The 25,643-nt window shown below is 42.5% G+C and overlaps 1 protein-coding gene across 1 annotated transcript in view; it reads right to left on the bottom strand.

Annotated features, from left to right (window-relative positions):
• DMD (dystrophin) overlaps positions 1-25,643 on the bottom strand; it is a 2,124,834-nt gene that overhangs the window by 24,697 nt on the left and 2,074,494 nt on the right. Inside the window, 2 exon segments of the mRNA XM_047715765.1 lie at positions 6,304-6,427; positions 7,208-7,451. Coding sequence (XP_047571721.1) covers positions 6,304-6,427; positions 7,208-7,451 — 368 coding nt within the window.

The raw sequence follows: 25,643 nt of genomic DNA, 5'->3' as shown, positions 1-25,643 counted from the left end.
TATTCTGGGTGGCAGGTTTTTTTCTTCCACCACTTGAATGTATCATTCAACTCCATTCTGACCTGCAAAGTTTGTGCTGGAAAGTCTGCTATTGGTCTTATGTGGGGTGCTCTGAGGATTCTCTCCCTTGCCTGTATCTTTTGACAATTATAACGAGTCCTGGTGCAGGTCTCTTATAGTTCTTCTTTTTTGGAACTCTCTGGGCTTCTTGGATCTGGATGTCTGTTTCCTTCCTCAAGTCAAGAAAGTTTTCTCACCCCTTTTTCTCTGCTCCTCTGAAACCCCTATAATGTGACTATTCTCTGGCTTAAGAGTATCCTAGTAAGTCTCTTAGGCCATTTTTGGTCTTTTTGCTCTCCCGGTGGATGCATTCTGCTGTCCTGTCTTCAAAACTTCTCAAGCAGTCTGTTACCGAACCCCCCTCATGTAGTTCTCAGTTCAACTGCTGTGTTCTTCCGCATCATGATTTCTCTTGGTACTGTCTTACAGTTTCTCTTTGTTGAAGTTCTCACCTTATGTGCACTCTTCTCCAGACCTCGACAAGCATCTTTATGACCACTGTTTTAAACTCTTTATCAGGTAAGTCACTACTCTCCATTTCACTAATGTCTTTTTTGATGTTTTATTTTGTTCTTTGATTTGGAACATAGCCCATTTCATTTTCTTTGACACTGTGTTGGTTTGTATGCACTGGATAAAACAGCCACCTCTCCCAGTCTTGGTTAAAATTCTTGTAGGAGATGAACTTATCTTTCAACCCTGCCCTAGTTCTTGGTCAGCTCTCACACATCTGCGTTCATCCCTGTGGCCTTCTTGGTTCTTAGTGGTGCCCAGTAGTTGAGGGCATGCCAAGACTTGTCCGTGTCCCAAAGGGGAGGATCTCAGCCAACAGCTTGTAAAGTATGCAACTATATTTTCTTCAGGGAAAGAGGGGGAGAGGGGAGTTTGTGTTTGTTCCCTCCTGGGTGACATCCATTTACCTTTTTTGTTTGTTTGTTTGCTACCATCCCACTGAACCTGTGAACACAAGCCCTGCTGGCCATGAGAGCCGGATGCTCAAGCTAAGTGTTTAATGGCTGGCAGCCACAAAAATCAGCATCAGATAGGTGTACTTTCTCCTTTCCAAGAGATAGGACGTGACCTGGAGGGAGGCTGGAGAATGGGAAGATGGCACCCACCAGCCTCCACAGTCTCTGGAGAGTTTTCAGGTGGTCCCTGTATGTATATTAAATTGGACGCCTACACCTCAGGCTGACGCTTTTACAAGAAACAAACAGGCCTCTTCCAAGGAAGAGTGGGTGCATTTCAGTGTGAGCTCTGGAGGGTTAGCCACAGGGAGTCCTTGTGAGCCCCCTAAGTACTGCCTTCTCATTCCCTAGAACCTTGTGGCTCTCTTGGACTCATGCCCTATTGAACTGCAATCTGGCTGTTCTGGGAGCTCACTCCTCGGGAAGAAGCTGAAAGTTGTTGAGCTCCTTCCCTGGGGGTTATGGCAGGACCGTGTCTCAGCCTCTCCTACCTGTTTCACTGTGGGGTGCTGTTCACCCTCCCCCCACCGCCCCATCTGCCTGGCAGGTGTAGGCGTCACTGAGCTACTTTCCGAGGGACTTGTTCTGTATGTAGCTATAGACTTGGTGTGTCTGTGGGAGGAGGCAATTTCAGGCCTCTGTTCTCTTGCCATCTTTAACCAGAACCTCACCGGTAAACTTAAGTGTGTGTGGATGGTTGCATGTGTACACAGGGATGTGTTGTGCTTGCTTAGTAAAACATTCCTTCCACAGGCACGGCACTGAACATTTCTGGCAGACAGAGGCCTCAAATGCCAGGGAGAGGGAGTTGCTACGCACTACAAAACAGAATAGGTTCGGAGATCTAATGCAGGATGAAATGCCCCAAAAAGACAGACTGAAAAGAAAGGACGGTATATTCTGGGCTAAAGGAAACACTGGCCACAGGGCTGGAGGGGCCCGGCATAGGTCAGCACACTGTGTGTGGCTGGACACTGGCTCTGCCGAGGAGACCGAGGGACTGTGATCGCAGGGGGTACAAATCTGGGCTGAAGGGGAAGGTGGACTTTGGCTCGTTGCTGGCAGAAGCTGCAAGTGTTTTACTCTTTTTATGAGAACAGACTGACTTGATGCTTGGTGGTCATTGGGCTTGGCTAAAGAAGGGAGAGAAAGGACTGATTTTCAGGGTGATGAATACATTTAGTACCTCGTTTATGTGGTCATATGTATGCCTACGCCTAAACTCAAGCTTCGAGAAAGTTTAAAAAAATATTAAAAGAAGGTAGGTAAAGGAACAAAGAGTGGTAAAGGACTATCTTTGTGTAGGTTGGCGAATTGGAAGACGTTCCGGAGGCTGACCGGAATCTCAGATTGCGTCACATTTTTATCCAAAAGACACTCAGGAGAGAGGCCTGGCAGTCTTGACTTAGGGTTATCAACCTCCCAGAAGCCAAGACCAGGAAAGAGCATCTGGAGAGAGGGAATGGGCTGACCAGAGAATCTTGAGGGTAACTGGGTGTAAAAATATTTAACTTCAATACAAGAGTGAGGAACACCCTACAGAGCAAGTTGCTCTGACCTCTTCTAAAATGTCAGTGTTATGAAAAATGTAGAGAGGCTGGGGAAGTGTTCTAGCTCATAGGAGACTAAAAAGAAATGATAACTAAATGCAAAATGTGACCCTTCACTGGATCCTGAATGAGAAAAAAAAAAGAAAGAAAGCTGTAAAGAATACTACTGGCAGAATTGGGGGTATTTCAACCTAAATTATGTCTAGCAGTGTTGTATCGGTGTTAATATCCTGAGGGCAATCATTCCTTTGTGGTTATGTAAGACAGTATCTTTCACCTCGGAAGATACATGTTGAAGTATTTCGGGTTGAAGCATCATTATGTATGGAATGTAATCATTAAATGGGTCAGTTAAATATACAAATCAACAAACTCAAAGCAAATGTGGCAGAGTGTCCAATTAACTCCAATTCTGCCGTAGTTTGAAATTATTCTAAAGCAGCAGCCAGCCAGGGAACATTGTAATGTTTTTAAGAAAAAGTGAGTGGGACGAAGGGAAGGGGTCACCAGAGGTAAGGAACTGCTAGTAAAGATCCTGTACACGTAGCTCATGAAAGCCAAATTTGGCGAGTTTGTCTTTTCCAAAAGAACTAAGCTTCATGACACTGTCCCAGTTAAAAAAAAAAAAGCTATAGCAACACACACACCGTACGCAGAGATGTACAGTGATGAGTACCTCACGGTTTGAAGAAGCCCTCCAACTTCTGAGCCTTTAAAAAGTCATTTTAAGGGGTGCCTGGGTGGCTCGGTGGATTAAACCCTCTACCTTGGGCTCAGGTCATGATCCCAGGGTCCTGGGATTGAGCCCCGCGTCTGGCTCTCTGCTCAGCAGGGAGCCTGCTTCCCTTCCTCTCTCTGCCTACTTGTGATCTCTCTCTGTCAAATAAATAAATAAATAAAATCTTTAAAAAAGAACTCATTTTAAAAGAATGCAATTCTCTCTCCACACTACGGTTCTGTAAATCCCAGCCTTATCACAGCTCAGACCTCCGACATATAAGGCTACACGCTGCACTTACTTAATAGCTGTGGGCGTCCTTCAAGAAGACGGTGGGCTGGTTTTTTAATTTTTCCCTTAAAGGAAGCTGACTTACACACTTGAAGAAAAGATCACCTTTGGATTTAGTGTTGTCTTTCAGAGAACAAATGTAGCCAATCCCTTTCCTACTAGCCAGTTAACCAAACTCGCCCAAATAGAAGCTTCTCTCCCTGTTTTCTGTCCTGCCATGTGCCAGGACTTGGGTGTTTTCCTGGACACAGTGCTGACAGGCCTACGTCTTTACCACTTCTGAGTACCCAGGGCCCGGAATCTCACTTGTGAAAATAAGCAATGCAGTTTCACGTGCTTTGCTCACTTCAAAGGTACAAAAACTGTCGTTTTTGGAGTTTACAGACTCTGAAGAGGCATACGATTTTTTTTCCTATGCCAAAGTCTCATTTTCAGTCCCAGTGGTCCAGTGGTTCTAGTCAGATCTCACAGGGGGGAGAGAAGCTGACGCAAACACTGTCCTCAAGCACTGAGCGGTGATAAAGCCACGAACCCTGCTTCACACACATTCTGCTCCTTCACAAAACAGCTGAAAGCTGGCTTTCCTGCAAGGTTTGACTTCTCCGGAGGAACGCCCGACTCTGCCCACTGCCTGAGGTTCTTGAAGTTCACCCTTCAGCCCCTCACCCACCTTCCTCAGTATCTTTCTCCATTCCTCAGAACCTCACTGCCATCTGATGAGCCCGACCAGCTCCTGGTTTCGGCTTAGGTCATGATCTCCCGGGTTGTGGGATCAAGCTCCAGACTCAACGGGGCGTCTCTCTCTGCCCCTCCCCCCACGTGTCTTTGGGGCTCCTGGGTGGCTCAGCGGGTTAAAACCTCAACCTTTGGCTCGGGTCATAGTCCCAGGATTGTGGGATCGAGCCCCGCATTGGGCTCTCTGCTCAGCAGGGAGCCTGCTTCCCCCCTCCTCTCTGCCTACTTGTGATCTCAAATAAATAAAATCTTTAAAAAAATAAATTCTTTTTTTTTAAAAAAAGGGAGGAAGGGGGCGCCTGGGTGGCTCAGTGGGTTAAGCCGCTGCCTTCGGCTCAGGTCATGATCTCAGGGTCCTGGGCTCGAGCCCCGCATCAGGCTCTCTGCTCAGCAGGGAGTCTGCTTCCCTCTCTCTCTCTGCCTGCCTCTCTGCCTACTTGTGATCTCTCTCTGTCAAATAAATAAAATAAAATCTTAAAAAAAAAAAAGGAGGAGGAAAAATGAGGGGGAGAGACCAAGTATTTGTGGCCTTCACAAAACCCCCCAGTGTCTAAGTCTAGCATGGTGGGAAAAGTCAGTAAGCAGATGGCTGGTGACGTTCTATCATCATTTATGCCTCATGCACTCCAGCTTTCTGAGAACCTGATCCTAGGCAGAGAATACTGTGGAAGAGTAACACTAGACCGTTTCCTCGACAAACTCCTCTTTCACTTAAGTTCTTATTGTGACTTAGTAATGTTCCAAATGTCTCTTCACTGTCCTCATGCCTCACTTGTTTTCAACGTTACATGGTCTTTCGCTTCACTGAAAAGACAAATTCTCCAATGTCCCTTCTCTTGGCCGAAGAATGCTTTCTCAGAAAGTGGCTAATGCATTGCCATGATCCAATAGGCTGTCACTTCTTTTCACCCCCATTGAGCTCTTTTCTGCATTTGACCTGTTGCCCACATCTGCGTTCTACCTGCTCTCCCCTCCTGTGCTACCCCATTATGCAAAGGGAGGTCTTCCTCAAGACACTGGACGCAAGCACCTTTGTTCTGCGTTTCTCCTCTCATACCCTTCAGCTACCACTTGTGCGGGAGCACACTGTCACCTCCCCCAGCCTGTCCTTTCACACCAGTTATAGACCTGCACTTTTGTTTCCTTCTGCACACAACTTAGACCTGCCAGTTTCTCAAACATAGTATGTACCCAGTCAAAAGGATCACGATCTTCTTCCAAACCCGTCATTTCCAGGCAGGCCCGTAGCCCTAGATACTATGTTTGCAAATAATAGTCTCCCAGTCTTCTCCTCCCATTCATTCCTGACCTCTATCAAGCCTACACTCTGAACTTCCAGAACTTGGCCTTTGTGTGCCTTTTACAGGTGGAAAGATGGGTTACTTTGGGCCAGAAACGGCTGCTAGGACACCTCCTTGGAGATGTTACCTATGAGATTTTCAGCCAGAGTTGGTTCCCCGACTCTGACCAAAATGAGTCCAACACCTTTGCTCAACATTCCTGTCATTGTAATGTGACTCCAACCTTCCTCAGTGGCATTACCCTTCTTCTGTGCCATTACTTCCCTCCCTCCGCCCCGGCCCTTCTGCTCGGAGCCGATTTTTCTACTGACATGGACCGTTGGCTCTTTTCTGCCATTGGTCCAAGGTCTTCATCTTTACATCTTTCAAAGGATGCTGGGTTCCTACTTCATCCTTCAAAACTGTTCACAAACATGCATTCATCCTCAAGCCTTTTCTGTTCTCCAAAGTGCATGAAATCTGACTACTACACTGCCTTGTGAGTAACTGAATGGCCGGCCCTTTGAGGGGGCTTGGACTATGTGACTCACCTTTAGACCCCAAAGGCACATATGACAGTAGCTTGCAAGAGAGCTGAGATTAGGTGATTTAGCTGATGATGTGAACCTCTGAGCAAACAGTTCGCCACTTCCAGACCTTAAGAGAAAACCAAATCCAAGAGCAGCTAAGAGAACGCTTACCCATGGATTCTGAAGTCTGACTGCCGACCACCCGGAGCAGCATAGGCTGACTGCTGTCTGACCTCTGAAGAGAGGTAGAAGGAGAAGACACCGTTGTACCATTCACCTTGGCCTCTGCCTGGGGCTAAGGCATCCAAAAGAAAACACCATTAGTTTTCAGGATAAACATTCAAATAACTGTACAAATTTAAAAGGATTTATCCTAGAAATTAGAACCTTTTCTATAGAAACCTCCCAAATTTTGCTGTTGATATGCTCTATGGGTACTGTCTTTGTACCTAAACTGTGCCCCCCTTACATGTTTACAAGGAAATTATAGCTTCCCTGGATTAAGAGAGATAAAATCATTGGACCAAGTAACTGAATGATTTAGAAGGTCATGTGAGAGTGGCAGAACCATGTAAGACCACAACAGTGCAGGACAGAATTCATACTTTCGTTAAGTATGAAGTAACAGGATGGAGAGGACATATTTCCAACTTGAGCATTCACAGAAGGTCAGGACCACGGGCAGGTAGGGCCTACTATAATGCACTTTTGCTAAGTTTTCTCGCTGGAGGCCAAACACGTTACGTTTTAGGAAGTAGAAAAAAAAAATCGAAAGTCTACCAGGAAGTAAGACCAACTTTTCACTTATAGGAAACCATGGGAAACCTTGCAATATTTTTTTCCCAAGCTGAATTTTAAATGGCTCAAAAAAAAAAAATTTGTAGGAAACAATCTTGAACCAATATAAAAAGATGCACTAGCTTTCCTCCTCTATTTACATCCCTGGAGAGCCGGCACTCTGCTCAGCACATCCTAAGTCGACAAGGGACTCTGAGTTCTATGCTTTAGTTTCATGTACGAGAGGAGAAAAGCATCTTGGTCAATATCCCAGCTTAGAGAGAGATGTGGGCCTCACTTGCTCCAGCAGCTGCCTGAGCCTGTGTAACTGTGACTCCAGTTGTTTGTTGTGATCCTCCAGGATTTGCATCCTGGCTTCCAGGCGGCCTTTGTGTTGACGCAGGAGCTTGGCCTCGGCAATGAGCTCAGCATCCCGGGGACTTTGGGGAGAAGTGGGCATCATTTCAGGAGGGGACGGCAGCGGGGACAGGCCTTTGTGTTCATGCTGCTGCTTGAGACGATCATATTCTGCTTGCAGATTCCTGTTGGCATCACAAAAAGTGAAGAAAGAAAAAAAAAAACCCAGAAGGTTGAAAATCATCATCCAATTTCATTAAAAAAATGGCAGAGCGATACATCTGACCACCACCACCACACACAACAGCAAGCAAAGAGAGGTACTTAATGAATGGTTTTTATGAGGACAATCTTCGCAATGCTTAAGAAATGAAAAGAAAATTGGAAGAGTCTGCCTGGCGCGCGAGGGGAGATGCTTTCCAACCTCTTAGCTTACGAGAGCCACATTCAGATGAGCAAGCCGTAGTGGGTTCAGTCATTTTACAACCATTTCCCTACAATGTCACGTGATTACAAATCTTTATACCTCTGTCAACACGGGTTTGCTTAAAAAAAAAAAAAAAAATCACACATTCTCAACAGCAACGTGGAACAGCCTAGTAGTGTAACCGTGAACCCACCACACTGTTGTAATAAACTAAACATTTTTGAAGAAATAAAGCTGCAGCTTTCCTGTGTACTTTCCTCAATACCCCAGCAGTCCCTCCTCCCCACTGCCCTCCGAGGAGATAATGTTACCCGGAATCCTAGGTCTAGCATTACCCTGAACGTACGCACCAAGATTAGGTAGAACTTAGTCAAGATATTTGGCTGTCTGTCTTACCGACAAAGTGGCCATTTCCTGTGACTAAACCTGTTATTCGGCATGTTCTTAAACCTTAAGAACATTATGTTTGAGAAGATACGTACCGTTCTAATAGTTGCTTTTTGCCTTCAACATCGTTTTGGAGATTCATCCCGGCTGATACATAATAGTTCCTAATTGTACTTGTAAGGTAGGATTCTGCTGCTTGACTAGGTTAACAACATTCTCTAGTCAGTGGATATTTAAGCTGCCACCCATCACTATTACAAACAGATACAATTAACTTCCTTCCGTTTAAGAGATTCTCTGCAAAACATAGCTGGATGTGGAGTTGCTGGGGTTCGAGCGATCTCTGTGTTCACGGCATCCTGTAGTACACAAACTGTGACTTCTAATGTATTCCTTCAGGTTTTCTGCTTTTTATGTTATAAGAAAATCTTCCTTACACCTCCATTTTAAAGTTTAATTCCCACAGAATCTTTTGTGCCTGGTATAAAGATACAATCTAATTTTACTCTCCATCCAATAGATACGTTACGACGCCAGCCTCCTTGACTGTAAAGTCCATCTCTGCAATACATCAAGCATCCATAAGTACACCAGCGCGCTTCGAGCTCTCTGATGGGTTTATTTTTATGTCCCCATGCAGATCGCTCACTACAACTGGAAATAAATTGGTGTCTGGGAGGCCCTCCTACTCTGTCCTGCCTTAAAAGGGTCTTCGCTCTTCTTGTCGAAAGTTGGGGCTTGAGTTACAGTGGGGGTATATAGGTTCAACAGGAAAGAAGTGACTTCATCTTACGGAGTCTTCACATCCAAGAATGTGCTGAGCCTCAGAACTCCAATCTTATTCTACATCCATTAATAATGTTCTGTAATTCACTGGGTTTTCCTCCTCTAGCTCTTCATGTTGAATGCTGAAACCGTATATGTTTTTTAATAAGGACGTTTAAGGGTGCAGATTTCCTTACTGCTTTAGAATTGCTAAGACAGTAATTCCAACGGAGGACACTTCCAGTTTCAGTCAAGACCACAATAGGAGGACAGATACCCCCCGCCCACAGATGATACTTTGTCAGCTGAGAGAACTGCCTACCCCCAAATGGGGGAGGTCTGGATTTCTGAGAAAAGGCATGAGATGCAAGCAGAGTCTTCCCACTGTCTGGCTTGCAAAAGATCATCTCATGACGAAGTTTCTAGTTACGGAAATATTTTCAGATGTTCCATACTTGAAAGATCCACAGGGGTAGTATGGCTTCCAAAATGCCGGATGCCCACACAGAAGATGACATAAAATCCCATCTATTCTTGTTGTCTTTCTAAAGCTCTATCAAGGTTTCTGGAACTGATGAAAGTCATACAGGAAATCAATACTTGATTTTTCTCATGTACAGGAATATAATTTGTGATCTGTTTTGACTGAAATCCTATCCATCGTCCATTAATCTGCAAGGAGGGCTGTATGTACACACTTTGTCTCACAGCAAGTCGCTTTGACAAAGGAGTCATCACACAGTTTATTGAAACAAGTTCACCCTGAGCCAGATGCTGCACATCAGTCCTCTAGGTGGGAACCAATGTAGTTGCTGACATCACTTAAATCCAATTCCTAACTACGTAACTGACAATCATCTAAATATTTCCGTGAACTTGAAGCAACATCCAATGTTTACAAGGTTTCATTTGATGGGGGTTAACTTCTTACCCCCTTGCAGTTGTTCACTAGAAGAAATACACCTTCACTGAAAAGTCCCACTAACACCACCTTTTAACGGAGAATCCTAGTCAAGATTCTTCTCCCTACGAGACTGTTCGTCCACAGTGTTTGTTCTGAAAACACTATTTTTAGATGTGGACTATAGGACAGTACAGCAAACGATTACTGTCTTCCCACCTACTTTTCACAAAATACAGACAGGACACTACCTTTTCTGGACAGGTCTTCCTTGGTATCTTGATCCTCTGGGTCTAGTTGTCCAAACAGCTCTTTTTAGGAGTTCTTTCTAAGTGTCTTTGTTCAGAAAACACAGCTTAGTATATATAACACATTATATTTCTGCTTATGTTTTCCAGTGAAAACCAGAAAAGGCTCATTTGAATCTGCCAGGGCTTCCCAAAGCTGGACTGTAAAGAATACCAATTGCTCTACGGAGACCCTTTCTTGCCTTCCCAGATGTTGGAAATTGCTCTCAGGAGACCATTTCCTTAAAGACTCATATCCTTCTTCAGTTCTGGAAGATTCTCAGCTACTGTGCCTTCAAATACTGCTTCTATGCCATTTCTTCCCTGTTCTTCCGAAACTCCTCCTAGGACAGATTCTGGAGCCTTCTGGTAAATTCTCCATTTCTCTGCATTGCTTTTTATATTTTTTAATTCCCTTATCTTCTCTCATGCCAGAGAGTCTAGAATTTGTCTGGTCTATTGACTTCGGTAATGTCAATGACCAGAGTTTGCATTTCCAAAGATGTTTTTACAGATCCACTTGGTTGTTATTGTATTTTTTACATATCTGTTTACATCAACTCTACACCCAGTACCGGGGCTCAAACTTGCAACCCTGAGATAGAGAGCCCGGCTCTACTGACTGAGCCACCCAGGCACCCTGGTTCTTTGTTATTTTAGTAAATGTGATCTCCTCATTTATTTCCTCTCCTTCCCCACTCACCTCTCTCTGTCGAGTAGTTTTGTGGCTGTTCGCACCCAGGGCCTCTGGTCTACAGTGATCTTACACTGCTAGTTTGTGGCTCTTGGACTGAGGGGTATGAATGCACTTACTGTTCTACTGCACCACCAGGCAGCAGGGTTCGGGTCCTGCTCTCCTCCGCAACTGCAAGCCTCACCTCCTCCCCAGGCTCTCCCCGTGAAAGTGTCATGCTGCTTCCAAGGCTGCGGAGAGGCTGTCGTCCCCCCGCAGTGGCCCAAATTGTTCATTCTCCATTTCAAGTCCAAGTCTGTCTGGGTGTATGTCTCTCCGGATATGTTTTTTGCGGAGCCTCATTTTAAAAGGTGGGGGCCTCAGTCCAGGCATTTAAAGAGAATTTTAATAATGAAAGTCCACTAACTTCTCCCTACATGCCGCTCACCATGCCCTGGTTTTCTTTTGTTCTATATGTTATCTACCACAGACATTATCTAAGATGCCTTGGAAACAGGGCTCAGGTTATCTTAATCAGAAGCCTACCAGGACTTGTTGACTGTATGGAGGCACTGTCAGTGAAATGAGTCAAACAAGTGGGGCACCCGGCTGGCTCAGCCAGTAGAGCACGCAACTCTTGATTTCGGGGTTGTGAGTTTGAGCCTCATGTTGGGTATAGGGATTACATGAAAAAGCAAATCTTTAAAAGAAATAAATGAGCCAAACAAGAGGTGACACACACAAATCTTCTATTAAGCTCAATAACAAACTTGATTTTGTGGGACTAAGTTTCCCTCTTGAAGTTCTAAGGCAGGACAGGTTGTCCTGCCAAAGGTTCAAAACTGGCCAGAAAACAAGGAAAATACCAAGTTCTTGGAGTTCATATTCTGTTGTAAAGGTGTTTATTTGAAAGACATGGTGAATTGTCGAGATAACTTTTCCTAATAAATGTCACAGTCACGGTCACGGTCACAGAGTTGTTTGGGGCATCTTTTTGTTAGGGATTCGGAATTAAAGTTGTTCCCTTATATCTCAAAGGCATTGGCATAGATGTTTTTAAAGTGTGTCATGATACTAAATTTTTTTGGACACAGTATTTATAAAGCATGGAGCAGAGATCATTTCCATAAAAGACCAGTGGCATACTTACCCCTGTTCCAAGGTGAGTTGTTTTTTAAACGTTAACTACAAATACACAGTTACTCACTTCAACAGTTGGCTGTCAATTTATATTGTTACCTATAATTTTGCTTTTCTTGTAGTTATACATGTATGTATCACCCCTATTAATTCTCTAATTGTTATAGTGTATTTACGCTGTCATTTCAATATAGTTGAATATATGTCAGCAATCAGACGACTCCACAGAGAATCTATTTGCGTTCTTGATTATCTTGTAAAGTACATTTCTCTGGTAGCCCTCTAAAGAACACTAATTCAAATTCACTGCACATGGCTTTTGTCACCACAATTTCTTCCAGCAGCCAGTCATCCTAAGAAGAACTCTCCCATTATTAATTTCTTATTCCCTACAGAGCTTTAAAAAAAAATCCCTCCATTCTACACTTACATAACTGTATCTCAAGAATGTTTTTGGCATCAAATGTACAAACATGGTCATCCTGACACCAATTTACCTACAAAAATTTCCTAACCACAATATTTCATCCCAAAACAGCAGAATACACTTTTTTTTTCAACTGCACATGGAACATTCTCCAAGACAGATCACATGTTAGGCCATAAAACAAGTCTCAGCAAGTTTAAGAGGACTGAAATTACATCAAGCCTCTTTTCTGACCAGGAGGGTATGAACTAGAAATCAAGTGCAAGAAAAAATACTGGAAAAAGACAAACATGTGGAGAGTAAACGATGAATGGGTCAACCAAAAAATACACAGACAAATGAAAATGGGAACACAAGGGTTCAAAATACTTGGAATGCAGCAAAGGAAGTTCACAGGGATACAAGCCTATGTCAAGAAAAAAGCAGTCTCAAATAATCTAACTTAGGCCAACCTATACTAACCTATGACTGGAGGAACTAGAAAAGGGAAAACCAACAAAGCCTGCAGTTCACAGAAGGAAGGAAATAATAAAGATCAGAGAGGACATAAATGAAATAGAAACTGAAACTACAAGCTGGTTCTTTGGAAGGATCGACAAAACTGATAAATCTTTAGCCAGACTTGTCAAGAGAAGAGTACTTAAATAAGAAAGGAAAGGGGGGAAATACAAAGAATTACATGCCAATAAATTGGACAACCTGGGTAAATTGCTAGAAACATAATTTCCCAAAAGTGAGTTACGAAGAAACAAACTTTGAACACACTGTTGAGCAGTAATGAAACTGAATCAGTAATTTAAAAAACTCCCAACAAACAAAAGGCTAGGACCAGATGGCTTCACAGGTGTTTTATACCGAGCATTTAAGGAAGAGTTATTACCTATTGTACCTGAACAGTTCCCAAGAAAGGAAATTACAGGCCAGTATCCCTGATGAACACAGATGAAAAAATCCTTCACAAAATATTAGACAACCAAATTCAGTAATACATTACAATGATGAATCAACATGACATGCCACTTTAAGAAAATCAAGGACAGAAGCCATACAATCATTTCAATACAGGAACCAAAAGCATTTGAGAAACTTTAACATCCATTCATGATAAAAACTCTGAACAAAGTGGCTTAGAACACAGCTCAAAATAATGAAAGTGATATATGACAAACGCACAGCTAACATCATGCCCAATGTGAAAACCTTCAGAGCTTTTCCTCTAAGATTAGCGACAAGGATGTCCACTCTCACCACTTTTATTCAACGTAGTACTGGAAGTCCTAGCCACAGCAATCTGACAAGAAACATAAGGCATCCAAACTGGGAAGGAAGAAGTTAAAATCGTCACTATTTGCAGATGACATGATACTATACAGACTATTAGAATAAATGAATTTAGTGAAGTTCTAGGACCCAAAATAAGTAGAAACCTGTTGTGTTTCAGTACGCTAATAATGAAACAGCAGAAAGACAAAGTAAGAAAATAATCCCATTTTACAACTGCATCAAAAAGAATACATAGGAATAAAATTTAAATACCTAGGAATAGCATTTAACCAAGGAGGTGAAAGGCTTGCACTCTGAAAACTCCAAGACTTTGATGAAGGACAGATGACACAAACAAATGGAAAGATATTCAGCGTTCACGGGTTAGAAAAATATTATTAAAATGTCCATACTACACAAAGCAATCTACAAGATCCATTACAATCTCTATCAAAATACCAAAAGTATTTTTCAGAGAACTAGAACCCCTAACGCAATCTGTATGGGAACCACATTAAGACCCCAGACTAGCCAAAGCAATCTTGAAAAGGAAGAACAAAGCTGGAGGTATCATGATCCCAGATTCTTGGATTCTCCTGGATATTGACCTTAACATTTTTTTGGATATTGCTATGTCTTATCAGGAAAGGGAAACAAAAGTGAAAATAAACTACTGGAACTACATCAAAGTGAAAAGCTTCTACACAGCAAAGGAAATCAACAAAACAAACAGGCAAACTACTAAATGAAAAAAGGCATTTGCAAATGATGTATCAGATAAGGGGTTAATACAAAAAATATATAAACAACTTCTACAACTCAACACCAAAAAAAAAAAAAAAAACAAATAAAACAATTAAAACATGGGCAAAAAACCTGAATGTATTTTTTTTCAAAAGAACACATACAGATGGCCAATGGACACATGAAAAAAAATGTTTAACATCACTAATCAGCGGAAAGATGCAAATCATAACCCCAGTGAGCTAGCACTTCACACTTATCAGAATGGCCAGTACTAGAAAACCAAGAAACAAGTGTTGGTGATGAGATGCAGAAAAACGAAACCTGGTAGACTGTTGGTGGGAATGTAAATTGGTGTGGCCACTGTGGAAAACAGTATAGAGCTTCCTCAAAAAATTAAAGATAGCACTACCATATGACTCAGAAATTCCACTTCTAGATATTGATCTGAAGACTAACTTAAAAAGATGAACGCACTCCCATGTTCATCACAGCATTATTCACAATAGCTAAAACAATTTAAATGTCCATTGAAAAAAAATGGAAGAAGAATAAAAAACAAATTTCTGCCATTTGTGACAACATGGATGAACCTAGAGAGTATTAGGCTAAGTGAAGTAAGTCAGAGAAAGGCTAATTAGCGTATCATTTCACTTACAGATGGAACCTAAAAACCAAAAGGAACAAACTGAACACACTCATAAATACGGAGAACTGGTGGCTGCCGGAGGGGAGGAGAAACAGGGAGATCAGGTGAATTAGGTGAAGGGGAACAAGAGGTACAAACTTTCACTCATAAAGTCATGCAGATGAAAGGTACAGTATAGGGAAGGGAAATAGTGTCAATAATGGGAACGACACTCATCATGAGGAGCAACCACATGCTGGACAGAATTGTTGAATCGCTATGTTGTACACTTGAGAATAAGATAACATTGTATAGCAATCATACCTCAAACATTGTAACTGTATGATATTAGTCAAAAAATTAAAAAGGTTTTTAAAAAGAGCACATGAGAAATAGAACAACATGAAAGGACTCAACCTGTCAGTTTACTCACATATGAAAATGAGCCAAGTGTTGGCTCACGTTTTCTTTCTTTTAGAACTTCATGGATACTACTCTACGAATACTGAATGTTACCCTAGAATAAAAGATTACACTAAAAAGAAAAAAAAAAAAGATTTCCTAAGCATGGGCACCTGGCTGGCCTGCAACTCTTTATCTCAGGGTCTGTCAGTTACACCCCATGCTAGGTATAGAGAATATATGTATGTATTTTAAAAGTAAATAACTTTCCTTAGTGACTAATGGATCTGAGAATCAAATTGGCCTTATATCCACCTGTGCACCTGGCCCCTTTAGCAATTGTTAACTACCTACAAGCTAGTTATGGTAAAGAATGTGCCAACAGTTTTTGTGTACTTTCTGTGAACTCACAGAGGTCAGGTGTTTTCAATGTTGGTCATCTACTCTTTAAATGGAACTTTCCATACCAAGTGTAATTACACAATCATATCATGGTATTTCTGAGATGAAGAACTGATGGCCACTTGCCAGTCATCAAGGTCTTACCAGTGTTAGACCCTGACCTGTATACCAAAGCATCAGCACACACGGGGTCTACTTCATCAAGTGGGAACAACTACAAAGGTCTGCATCTAGAAAGATGAAACCCGGAGAAATCCAGCTTTACCCTCATACTTTATAAAAAGGAGCTAAATCACAGCCACCACTCTGGATTGAAGCAAATTTAGTGTATCATATAGAACTATTACAGCTACTATAAATCTAGCAAATTAGCAGTTTCTAAAAAAAGGTGGGGGGGAGACAAATTTTGCAAGCATGATGTATTTTAAAAACGGGAAATGGCACAGAGCTTTTTCAATTATAATACAATTATTTAAAGCTATACTGTAAAATTTTATCAGGCACCAATTCAGAAATACTCTTCAACTAGACAGAGAAAGACACGAGTGTGCCTTGGCAGGACCAGTGTTAATTAAGGAGGAGTTCACGGGGTGGGAAGTAAAGGTATGTATATCTTAGATCTGCCTTAAGCAAAACAGTAAAAAACGGCAGGAACCTCCCCCTCCCCGCCCCCCACTCTTATTTCTCATTCTTCTCTATTAACACTGTCACCCTTTCATGTATTCAGAGCTCTTAATTCCAGCACCTTGCCTACTGAAATTTGCTCAGCATAAAGGTCTGACACAAGTCTATTAAACCTTACTGGGATTTTAGAATGTACCATTTCTTCCAGTAATACCTGCATTTTAAAAGAGATGCTGAAGCATGTAAAGAAGAATAAGACTTTTCTGGGGGAGGAGGGGGACACCTTGCCTTTTTGGGGCCCTTTACCACCCATGACTGAGGAGGAAACTGGAACATAGTTTGAGAGCCTGGTTTTGGTATCAGAAAAACCTTGAATCAAAGCAAGGCTTGTCATGTGCTGACGCTAAGCCACTGACTTAAGCACTCATTTCATCAGGAGGACTAATGAGCCAGGATAGGGTCTATACTCCACACGTGCAACTTTCCTAGAACCACGGCCAGCACATTCTAAGTGTTCATTACTATTACTCCTTTCTCTCTACATTCTGCACTTTTCAGATTTAGAACTCAGGTGGGATAAAAAGAAAGAAAGAAAAAGCACTTAAATTATCTGAAATGAAAGCAGTGAAGTAACCGAGCTTGGCAGAAAATAGACACATATAGTGCTTCGAAAAAGATTCTTCAGTATTTGTTCTCTGTATATATACATCCGCTCTAGCCCCACTGCTACACCCCGTCATTACTGTGGGAACCCCACAATCTGAGAATTTCTGTGTATTTTCCATCATCTGTGCTCTGTTCAACTGTGTCACAGCTGAGCACCTAGGCAAAATAAAATCACTGAGCCTTTAAGATCTAGGATGAGATTACCTTAAAACTACCAAATCATGGCCATTGATTATGGTGGTCACAAAATATTCAGACTAGGCCTATAGGACTCACGTATCTAGATGTACTCTATTTTGGGGATATGCCCTTGACACATCAGTGTCAACCTTGAGTTCTAACAGAACCTGGCAATATTAAGGGGTTTTAGTTTCTTTATCTCCAATGACAGGTATTTTTCACAAATTTCCTGAACAGGGACCAACATACTACTATCTGTGAAATAAATATAATAATCAAAAGTTCAACAAAAGAAATGGAGAATTCATTAAAAAAAAAAAAAGTCCTCATTGTAGAGCTGAAACTAAGGCAAACAAAACGACAACAGCTAATCTTGACCATTCAAAAAACACACTAGGACTGGAGAGGTCTTTAGAAGTAAGGAATCTAGTCCCCAGGAATGGTACCAGTGGGAGAAGTATGTTTCAATTTTCAGACAAATACAGTAAAATATCAAACTTTCGTTGTCTGTGGTCAGCAAAAAGCCGTAACAGTCACTCAGAGGATCATAATTTTAAGCTTTGTGTGTCCCGGCTCGAGTCCCTCACGAGTAGTTAGACTCGGCCTTAAATTCTCCCAGTAAATTCATCTTGATGGCCTATTTTTCACTTGCTGGCACACACTGCTGTACACTTTGGCCATCTCTGATCCTCTGGCCTCCTCTGTTACAATGACAGAAACGAAAGAAGCATTTCTTTAAACTAAGTCCCAGTACTTGTACATGAACGTTCAGGGAAGCGCTGTCCGTAACAGGCACTCAATGCAACGTGTCTGCCACATGCTGACTGATGAGAAAACCGTGGCCTCTCCATGTGATGGCTATCATCAATAAACAAGCACAAATACACGCTACAACATATAGGTCCCTTTAGATATTATGCTACATGAAAGAAAGCCCTAACACAAGACCACATATCGTAGGATTCCACTCATATGTCCAGAATAGGCATATCCCCAGAAACACAAAAGAGATCACTGGCCGTCTAGGGCTTGAACCAGGCTGTCTCAGGAGAAATAAACAGTGACCAAAAACAGGCAAGGGCTTTCTTTTTGGGGTGGGGAAATTGTTCTAACATGGACCATGATTATGGCTGCACAACTCTGCAAATATACTAATAACCAGTGAATTGTAGCTTAAATGGATGAACTGTATGGTGCGTGAATTATGTCTCAATAAGGCTCCTACACACAATTAAGTTCTACATTCAAAATCCTCCCTCTCACGGCACACAGGATTATTTCCCCAGTGAAGACTACTTTTCTCATGCTCTCTCCTACAGTGAAGGATTCAAGTTTAACTCATATGTTCAAAAGGAAAGGCGTCTATAGATGCACGCAGAATTATCTATGCAGATACTTCTCAATACTTCTAGATGATGGATTTAGTAAGAGCCTAAAAATAGGGCGCCTGGGTGGCTCAGTGGGTTAAGCCTCTGCCTTCGGCTCAGGTCATGGTCTCATGGTCCTGGGATCGAGCCCCGCATCGGGCTCTCTGCTCAGCGGGGAGCCTGCTTCCTCCTCTCTCTCTGCCTGCCTCTCTGTCTACCTGTGATCTCTGTCTGTCAAATAAATAAATAAAATCTTTAAGAGCCTAAAAATAAGCCCAGAAAATAGATGTTTCCATCCAATGATACCTCAACGGGTGCAAGAACAGTAACATAAGAAATGAGGAAAACAAGGCAGCCCACTAAAAATCAACCCCCAAAAATGTATTTGTACACCCACTACTACACAGATTTGAGACACCACCCTTCACCCTTCTAGAACTCACCTGCTAAGTGTGTAGGAATACTGCCTCGTGCTACCATGGTGATGACCTTGACCCTAACGTCAAAGGACTTGGAATTATGCACTTTGCTAAAGCAAAGATACAGGTTATTTCTATCTCTGAAATAAACCCTTTGATTCACTAGAGAATTAGAGGAAAAGGATCACAGGGACTTATTTATGACTTGTAGTTAGCTGTCAGATGGCTACCATAAGTAATCCAGGATTGGGAGATACAAAAAAAAAGGGGGGGCGGGTCAACTTTAATTTTTAAGGTAGTTTTAAAAAAAAAAGGAAAAAGAAGGATGAGTTGAGTCACGTGCGGAAGCCATCCACTTAAGTAATACACACCAGGAAACCATTTCTAACGCGGCATACCCAATTATAGTAAATACACCACAAGTGTGTATTTCCTCTTCATCTCTTCCATGTGTATTTTCTTCCTAGGAGGTCCCTAACCTCTCCCTAGGCCTCCACTTCCTCTAACTCCATCCTCCTCCACACCCCCAAGCCCATTATGCCTCCATCCAGACTTCTCATATAAACTTCTGGTCCATCTTTTCAAATGTCTCCTGCATGTCTCCATTAGCCATGGGGTCCATGAACTAGAACTTGCTAAGCCACACAATGTTGATCTACTGACCATTTATCCCCTACCATTTCAGTGCCAGAGAAGTAATCTGCTTCCTCAAGTAGCATTCCACAGGACCACAGAGTAGCTACACATCTTTTAAATGTATACCTTAATCTGTTGTTCAGATGACCGCTGTACCTGCATTACTGTTATAAGATATAAAGAGGAAGCACTAGCTTCCCATGAATTGTTTATATATATATATATATACACACACACACACACACACACATATATGTGTGTATATATATATATATATATACACACACACACACATATATGTGTGTGTGTGTATAAAATTTTGAGATATATATGTATCTCACATTCCAGGGGAAGCCTCAAGTAACAACAACTGGCTTCTGCATAAACTGCTTTAAAAAAAAAGATTAAACAGTAATGGTGACAGAAGTCAAAGTGGCTATCTTGGGTGGACATCTTTCAAAATTCAATCAGTTAAGAATTCCATGTATCAAACTAATTTTGTCAACTTATTGGTGGAAGTTCTTCTTTGTAGTTTGATTAGAAAGCCAGGGTTACTCACTGGGATGCTCCATAAATAGAGTAGAAAGGTTTTTCTATGGCCATGAGAGATGACTTAATACCTATCTTTGGATCTTCCAGACTAAATCATTTTGGTTTCTGCATTTATAGGGCTTCACTGATAGAGCAAATCAAAAATAACTACTGTGAGAAAAATCCAGGCTTCATCTGCAGAGACACCTGTTATAGCTACTTCCTCTGATGTCCCCCAAAAGGCAAGAGCTAGGCTTCTCACCAACCACAGGAGAGAGCCAACTGTGCTGTCTCCATGCATGGTTTTCAAAATTTAGTACAGACTTGAATTTCCTACTACAAGCAAAGTCTGTGCCATAGAACAGTACAGTTGGGCTAAGGTCAAGTAAGTCATTGGGTTAAACAAAGCTAAACCGGTTACTTTACTTCTATATTCCTCAATGCAAAGATGAATCCATCATGACCTTCCAAAACAAGTGTTTCCAGAGCTGGTCTGTCCTTGGAATCACTTTTTTTTTTTTTAAAGAGTATCTTACAGGTATTCTGCAGAACACATTTTAGGCAACAATGACCTTCTTCCATGGAGAAATATCATTTCTATGGCCTTTAATGTTAAGCTTTCAGCAATTAATCAAAGGCACTAGAAGCAATCACATAAAATATCTTCCATCTCTGTTATAAAAAGGACACCAGCCAGTGATCCCATCAAGTGTTAATACTGTTTAAGCGTCCTGGACTGCCCAAGTTTGAATCCAACCCCCATTTCTTGCTAGCTACGTGACATGTCCTTCATACTTGGTGCCATGGAGTCTTTATTTGGGAGACAACTTCTCCTTCACAGGGTCATTGTAAGGATTAGAGAAGATCTCCTATGTACTTACAACAGTTCTTGTCTATAGCAAGGACATGGTACTTAAATGACAGCTATTTTTTAATTTCTGTTACTATTTAGAGCCAGGAAAATGGTGTTTCCTTTGGAAAGTGCATGCTCCTTTCATCCACATTCAGAGATCAACAAATGTTTCCTCCTATCCCACTGGCTGCAGGGAAGCTGGGACCATATCTGAATCTCAGTTACAGCAACTGTGCTAATCCCTACTATGTTCACCGATTTCTTGTTTAGACGGTGGGAGTCTCATCACTGTGCTTTTTTTCAAATCCTTTTTAAGAAAGTGAACACACAGAATCAGTACAGCAAATTGTTCCTTGAATCTCTTTGAACAAAGAGAACCTGATGCCCCTGCACCCAGTTCGTTTTCCCTGTGGACTGACCTTTGCGAATCAGTAGATTTTCCTGTGTGTTCTATGTTGTGTGGTCTGGTTTTGAATCATCATTTCCACATTCCCTGATCAAAAATTTTCCTATCATCCAAGTTCTCCCTCCTCCATCCTTCCCTGGCCCCATTCATTCAGTGACTTTCACATTTCCCCATCCCTTCTTCATTCACCTACAATAGCCTTAGCTTAGAACCTGGCCATCTTTCGCGAATTGTTTCCATGATCTTTCTATCCATCTCCATGCCTTTAGCTCCCTCTTCCCCTTCTCCTAAAAACTCCATTCAACTGCTTACAGGATTAAACCCAAACTACTTAGCAGGACATATAAAGCCCTTTGCACAGTGGTCTCCACCTACCATCCCACTACTCTCTCTTTCTCCTCTTTCATGCTCTGGCCACACATTACTCTCTGCCCCACCAGTCTGGGAGGCTCATCCTCTCCCCTCGCTCAGCCTGGGAAAGTCCTAATCAGTCCTTAGCTTCAACTCCATAGGTGAAGGCGTCTCTAATCCCTCTGGACAGAATTAATCCTTTACCTCTGCACCCCCAGAGAGGTTTAACAATGGGTTATCATGAGCTGTTTATGATTAGTTGCTTGTATTTTTAATGCCTTCTCTTTAATTTTGAGCTCCGTGAAGGTAAGAACCAAGGCTTAGTCACCTTTGCAGCACCGGCCCTTGGAAAAACACAGTATGCATTCACTATCTACTGAATTGAACTGGAATTATATCTTTAGGCCTGGAAAGTAACTAAAGAAAGTGAGGACAACAGTCAGTTCTCCTACAGCAAGACGGTGTGGTAATACAAGCCTACAGGATGATAAGGGTCTTCACGAAGGGACACTGGATTGTAAGAGATTCACCTTTAACCAGGCTGTTCAAGGGGAGGACAGCCGTACCTGTACCTTCTGAATATTATCACCAGAAAGGTTCTTTGGTTTCTCTGCTAGTCCTTCAAGACTATCCAATTTCCTGTGCTAAGAATCTAAGCTCACCAGATAATACTGTGATTTTTATTCTGATTTCCAAGACGTCTGTTTTGTGAGATGGAGGACCTGGAATGGAGTGACAACTCCAGTCTCTAAAAAACATACACTCCCCATTTAAACAGATGAAGTATTTGTACATAAATGCCATACTGTTCCCCAAAAAGGTTTAAGGCAACATTAAAACATTGAGTGTAACAAGACAGTTATAAAGAGAATTAGGATCAAGGGAGAAATAAATTGTCCTTCTGGGTTATCCATCCCCTTCTGTGAAATGGATATGGTGAACTGGTCCCCTCAGGCTTTCATCTGATTAACTCCAGATAAGCTGAAAGAAATTCCGTTACTGGACTGGTTAGTTTGAAACTGAGCCTCTGAATCATGGTGACTCCACCTTCCGTGCCTGAGCAGAGCCAAACTGGCTGACTCCTGTCCACCTTATTAAATTCAATGTGTCTGGGGGCACCTGGGTGGCTCAGTGGATTAAGCTTCTGCCTTTGGCTCAGGTCATGATCCCAGAGTCTTGGGATCAAGCCCCGCATTGGGCTCTCTGCTCCGCAGGGAGCCTGCCTCCACCTCTCTCTCTGCCTGTCTCTCTGCCTACTTGTGATCTCTGTCTGTCAAACAAATAAATAAAATCTTTAAAAAAAAAAAATTCAATGTGTCTGCCCTTCAGCTTCTCTTCACAAAGCGTCTCTTCATGTGGTGGCTTCCCTTGCCAAAACAGATCTTGGATGTCTGATTTCTGAGGGAAAACTAGCCCCCTTTATCTAAGCTCTGCAGCCCTTTCCTTTGGGGGGCACATGTTGCCAAGTGACAAGAAGGCCTAGTTTCAGGAAATTCCTCACAGACTACTGCTCTTTCTCCCACAATCCAACTTCAAAGAAATGGACAGACTAGCTAGGAGAATCCATGCCCACTGATTATCAGCGAGATCAATAGGACATTTGACACTCATTCCATCATGCTCCCTACGACCATTCCAAACCCTCAGTTCTTCATCTACCACAGTCTTCAGAGGTGGCCCTTCTCCCCTTCAGAGCCATGCCTCCTCCTGTGCCCGTAACCACTCTCCCTCCTGCCCCCTTGGGGCCAATGCTCCCATCACCCCCAAGTTCTCCTTCCTTCTTTTTCTGGCATATTCCTCCAGCAGGTAGAAGTAATTAGGGATCTTTAAGTAAAAGGAGAACACCAGGGTGAACCCCACATGATACTGTATGAAATAATCCCAACAAGCACAAGTATATTTGCAAAGATTTGCATGTGTAGAGATTACTTATGAAAGGATACCTAAGAACCCAACATGGCTGGTAGCCTTTGGAGCTGGGAACGCTATAGCCAAGGGAGAAGGTTAGAGGAGGACTCCTTTTACTCTATGTGCCTTTCAAACCACTTGGATTTCATTTAATGTGTATGATGGCCTATTTCTAGAAAGGTAATTAAATCAATGTTCAAATCTTCCAGAGTTCCACCGAGCCCAGTGTTCTTCTGCCACATACTGCCTGGGTAGGTCGGTAAATTCACTTGCACAGTTTCAACTACTACTTGGGAGTTGGTGGCTCCTAGGTCTAGTATCTCTGGAAGCTTCACAGTTCCACTTTTGACTGTCAGACATTTACCTGTGGGTGGGTCCTCAGGCCCTCAACTTAACCTTTCCCACACCCCATTCACCGGCTTCTAGCTACTCGGCCCTTGCAGAAAAAGGTCTATAGATAGTGTAAATATCATAAACTGATATTTGTTTTAAAAATAGAGATGAAGAAGAGATCTGCTTCTCCTCTTCCTGAACTGTCAGTCCACGAGGCAAACAACCATCATCTCGCCACATGCCCTCCAGAACTGGGACTCGGTCCTTCCCTCCCCAGATCTGTGGAACCACCACATCAAGCAACTCCACCTCTGCCCAGAATGCTACTCACATCCAGCCTGTCTCCCCCTTTTCTGTTGCCTGACTTTAGGCCCCAATGATCTCTTGTGAGTTTCCATGATACCTCCCAATTTGAATTCCTTCTTCCAGTACAATTCTTTTCAAGGTCACCCTCCACACAGCTGCTGGAACAATGGATGTTAAGTGTAAATCTAACAGTATCATCCAGGGCTTCTGCCCAAGTGGCTCCCTGTCCCAGGTGAAGTGGAACCAGGCCCTTCCCCACCACACCTAGCCCACTTGCCCAGCCTCATCTGCTCCTACTTCCCATCTCATCACAAAAATAACACAGCTGTTTGCAGTTTCCCCCACCGTTCCCCCTGCCACTCCTGTCTCCCACCCCTGACACTTACTGCTCCTCCCTCTGCTTGGAAGGCCCACTCCTGACCTCTCTCAGCTTCCCTTCATCTTGGTTATCTCCTCACCATCACTAGAGACTCGTAGAAAGGCCTACAGAAGGAATATGAAGTAAAGACCACAGAGACTATGCAAAGAATGGCTAGCCCTGGGCCCAAGGTCATGCTGTCATTTACAATGTCAAGCAACAGTATCATGATTTCCATCGAGTTCAACCCTGTGGCATAAATACCCATCTAGAATTTCTGTGACTAGAACATTTACAATCTGGCGTAATCACTGAAGAAATGAAAAGAGGCAAGGAAAACTCAAATTCAGACTACACGGTGTCCAGTCGCCCGAAAACAAGGCCTGTGAAAGATCCCGAATAGGTACTAGGAATGCCCACAGTTCCATGCTGTCATATAACAAATCTGCTGACAACTTTAATTCACATCAGACTTCCCAGTGAATCAAGTTAGCATGTACCCTCCTTTTAGACTCGAGAGCAACCTAATGAATTTGCTATGCAGGCAGCAGGATGAAAGTGAGTTTTGGTCTCTCACAAAAGCTACCTTCCTTTTCATTGCTAGGGTCACACCTAAAATTCATGGGCAAGTCTTACTTCATTTAGACAGTGCAGAGAAAAATACGTTGGAATCTGACACTACTGATTTCAGTCAGGAGAGCGCACGGTTTTGAATCTATGCAAGAAAAAAGCCAACTCTGAGCTTGCAATGCTGAAGACATACAACAGATCCAATTCTCAATATCCAACTGGTCTCCATCCAGTGACAGTGAATCTGAATGATCTGCAGAGTGAGGATAAGACATTATGCTAAAGTGAAACATTAAAGACTGTCAAAGTCACTAGTCACCCAAGTTTATGAGACACTCTGGAGACAATTCAGAGTCAGATGTAGCTTTTGCTCAGAGCTTTCACTTTGTTATCTGTAGTGCTAACAGTCAGTGAAGAGAACGC

Source organism: Lutra lutra, chromosome X, assembly GCF_902655055.1.
Source record: "Lutra lutra chromosome X, mLutLut1.2, whole genome shotgun sequence".
NCBI classification, from domain to species: Eukaryota; Metazoa; Chordata; class Mammalia; order Carnivora; family Mustelidae; genus Lutra; species Lutra lutra.
Note: the sequence above shows the minus strand (reverse complement) of the source record. Positions and strands in the feature narration are given on the sequence as shown.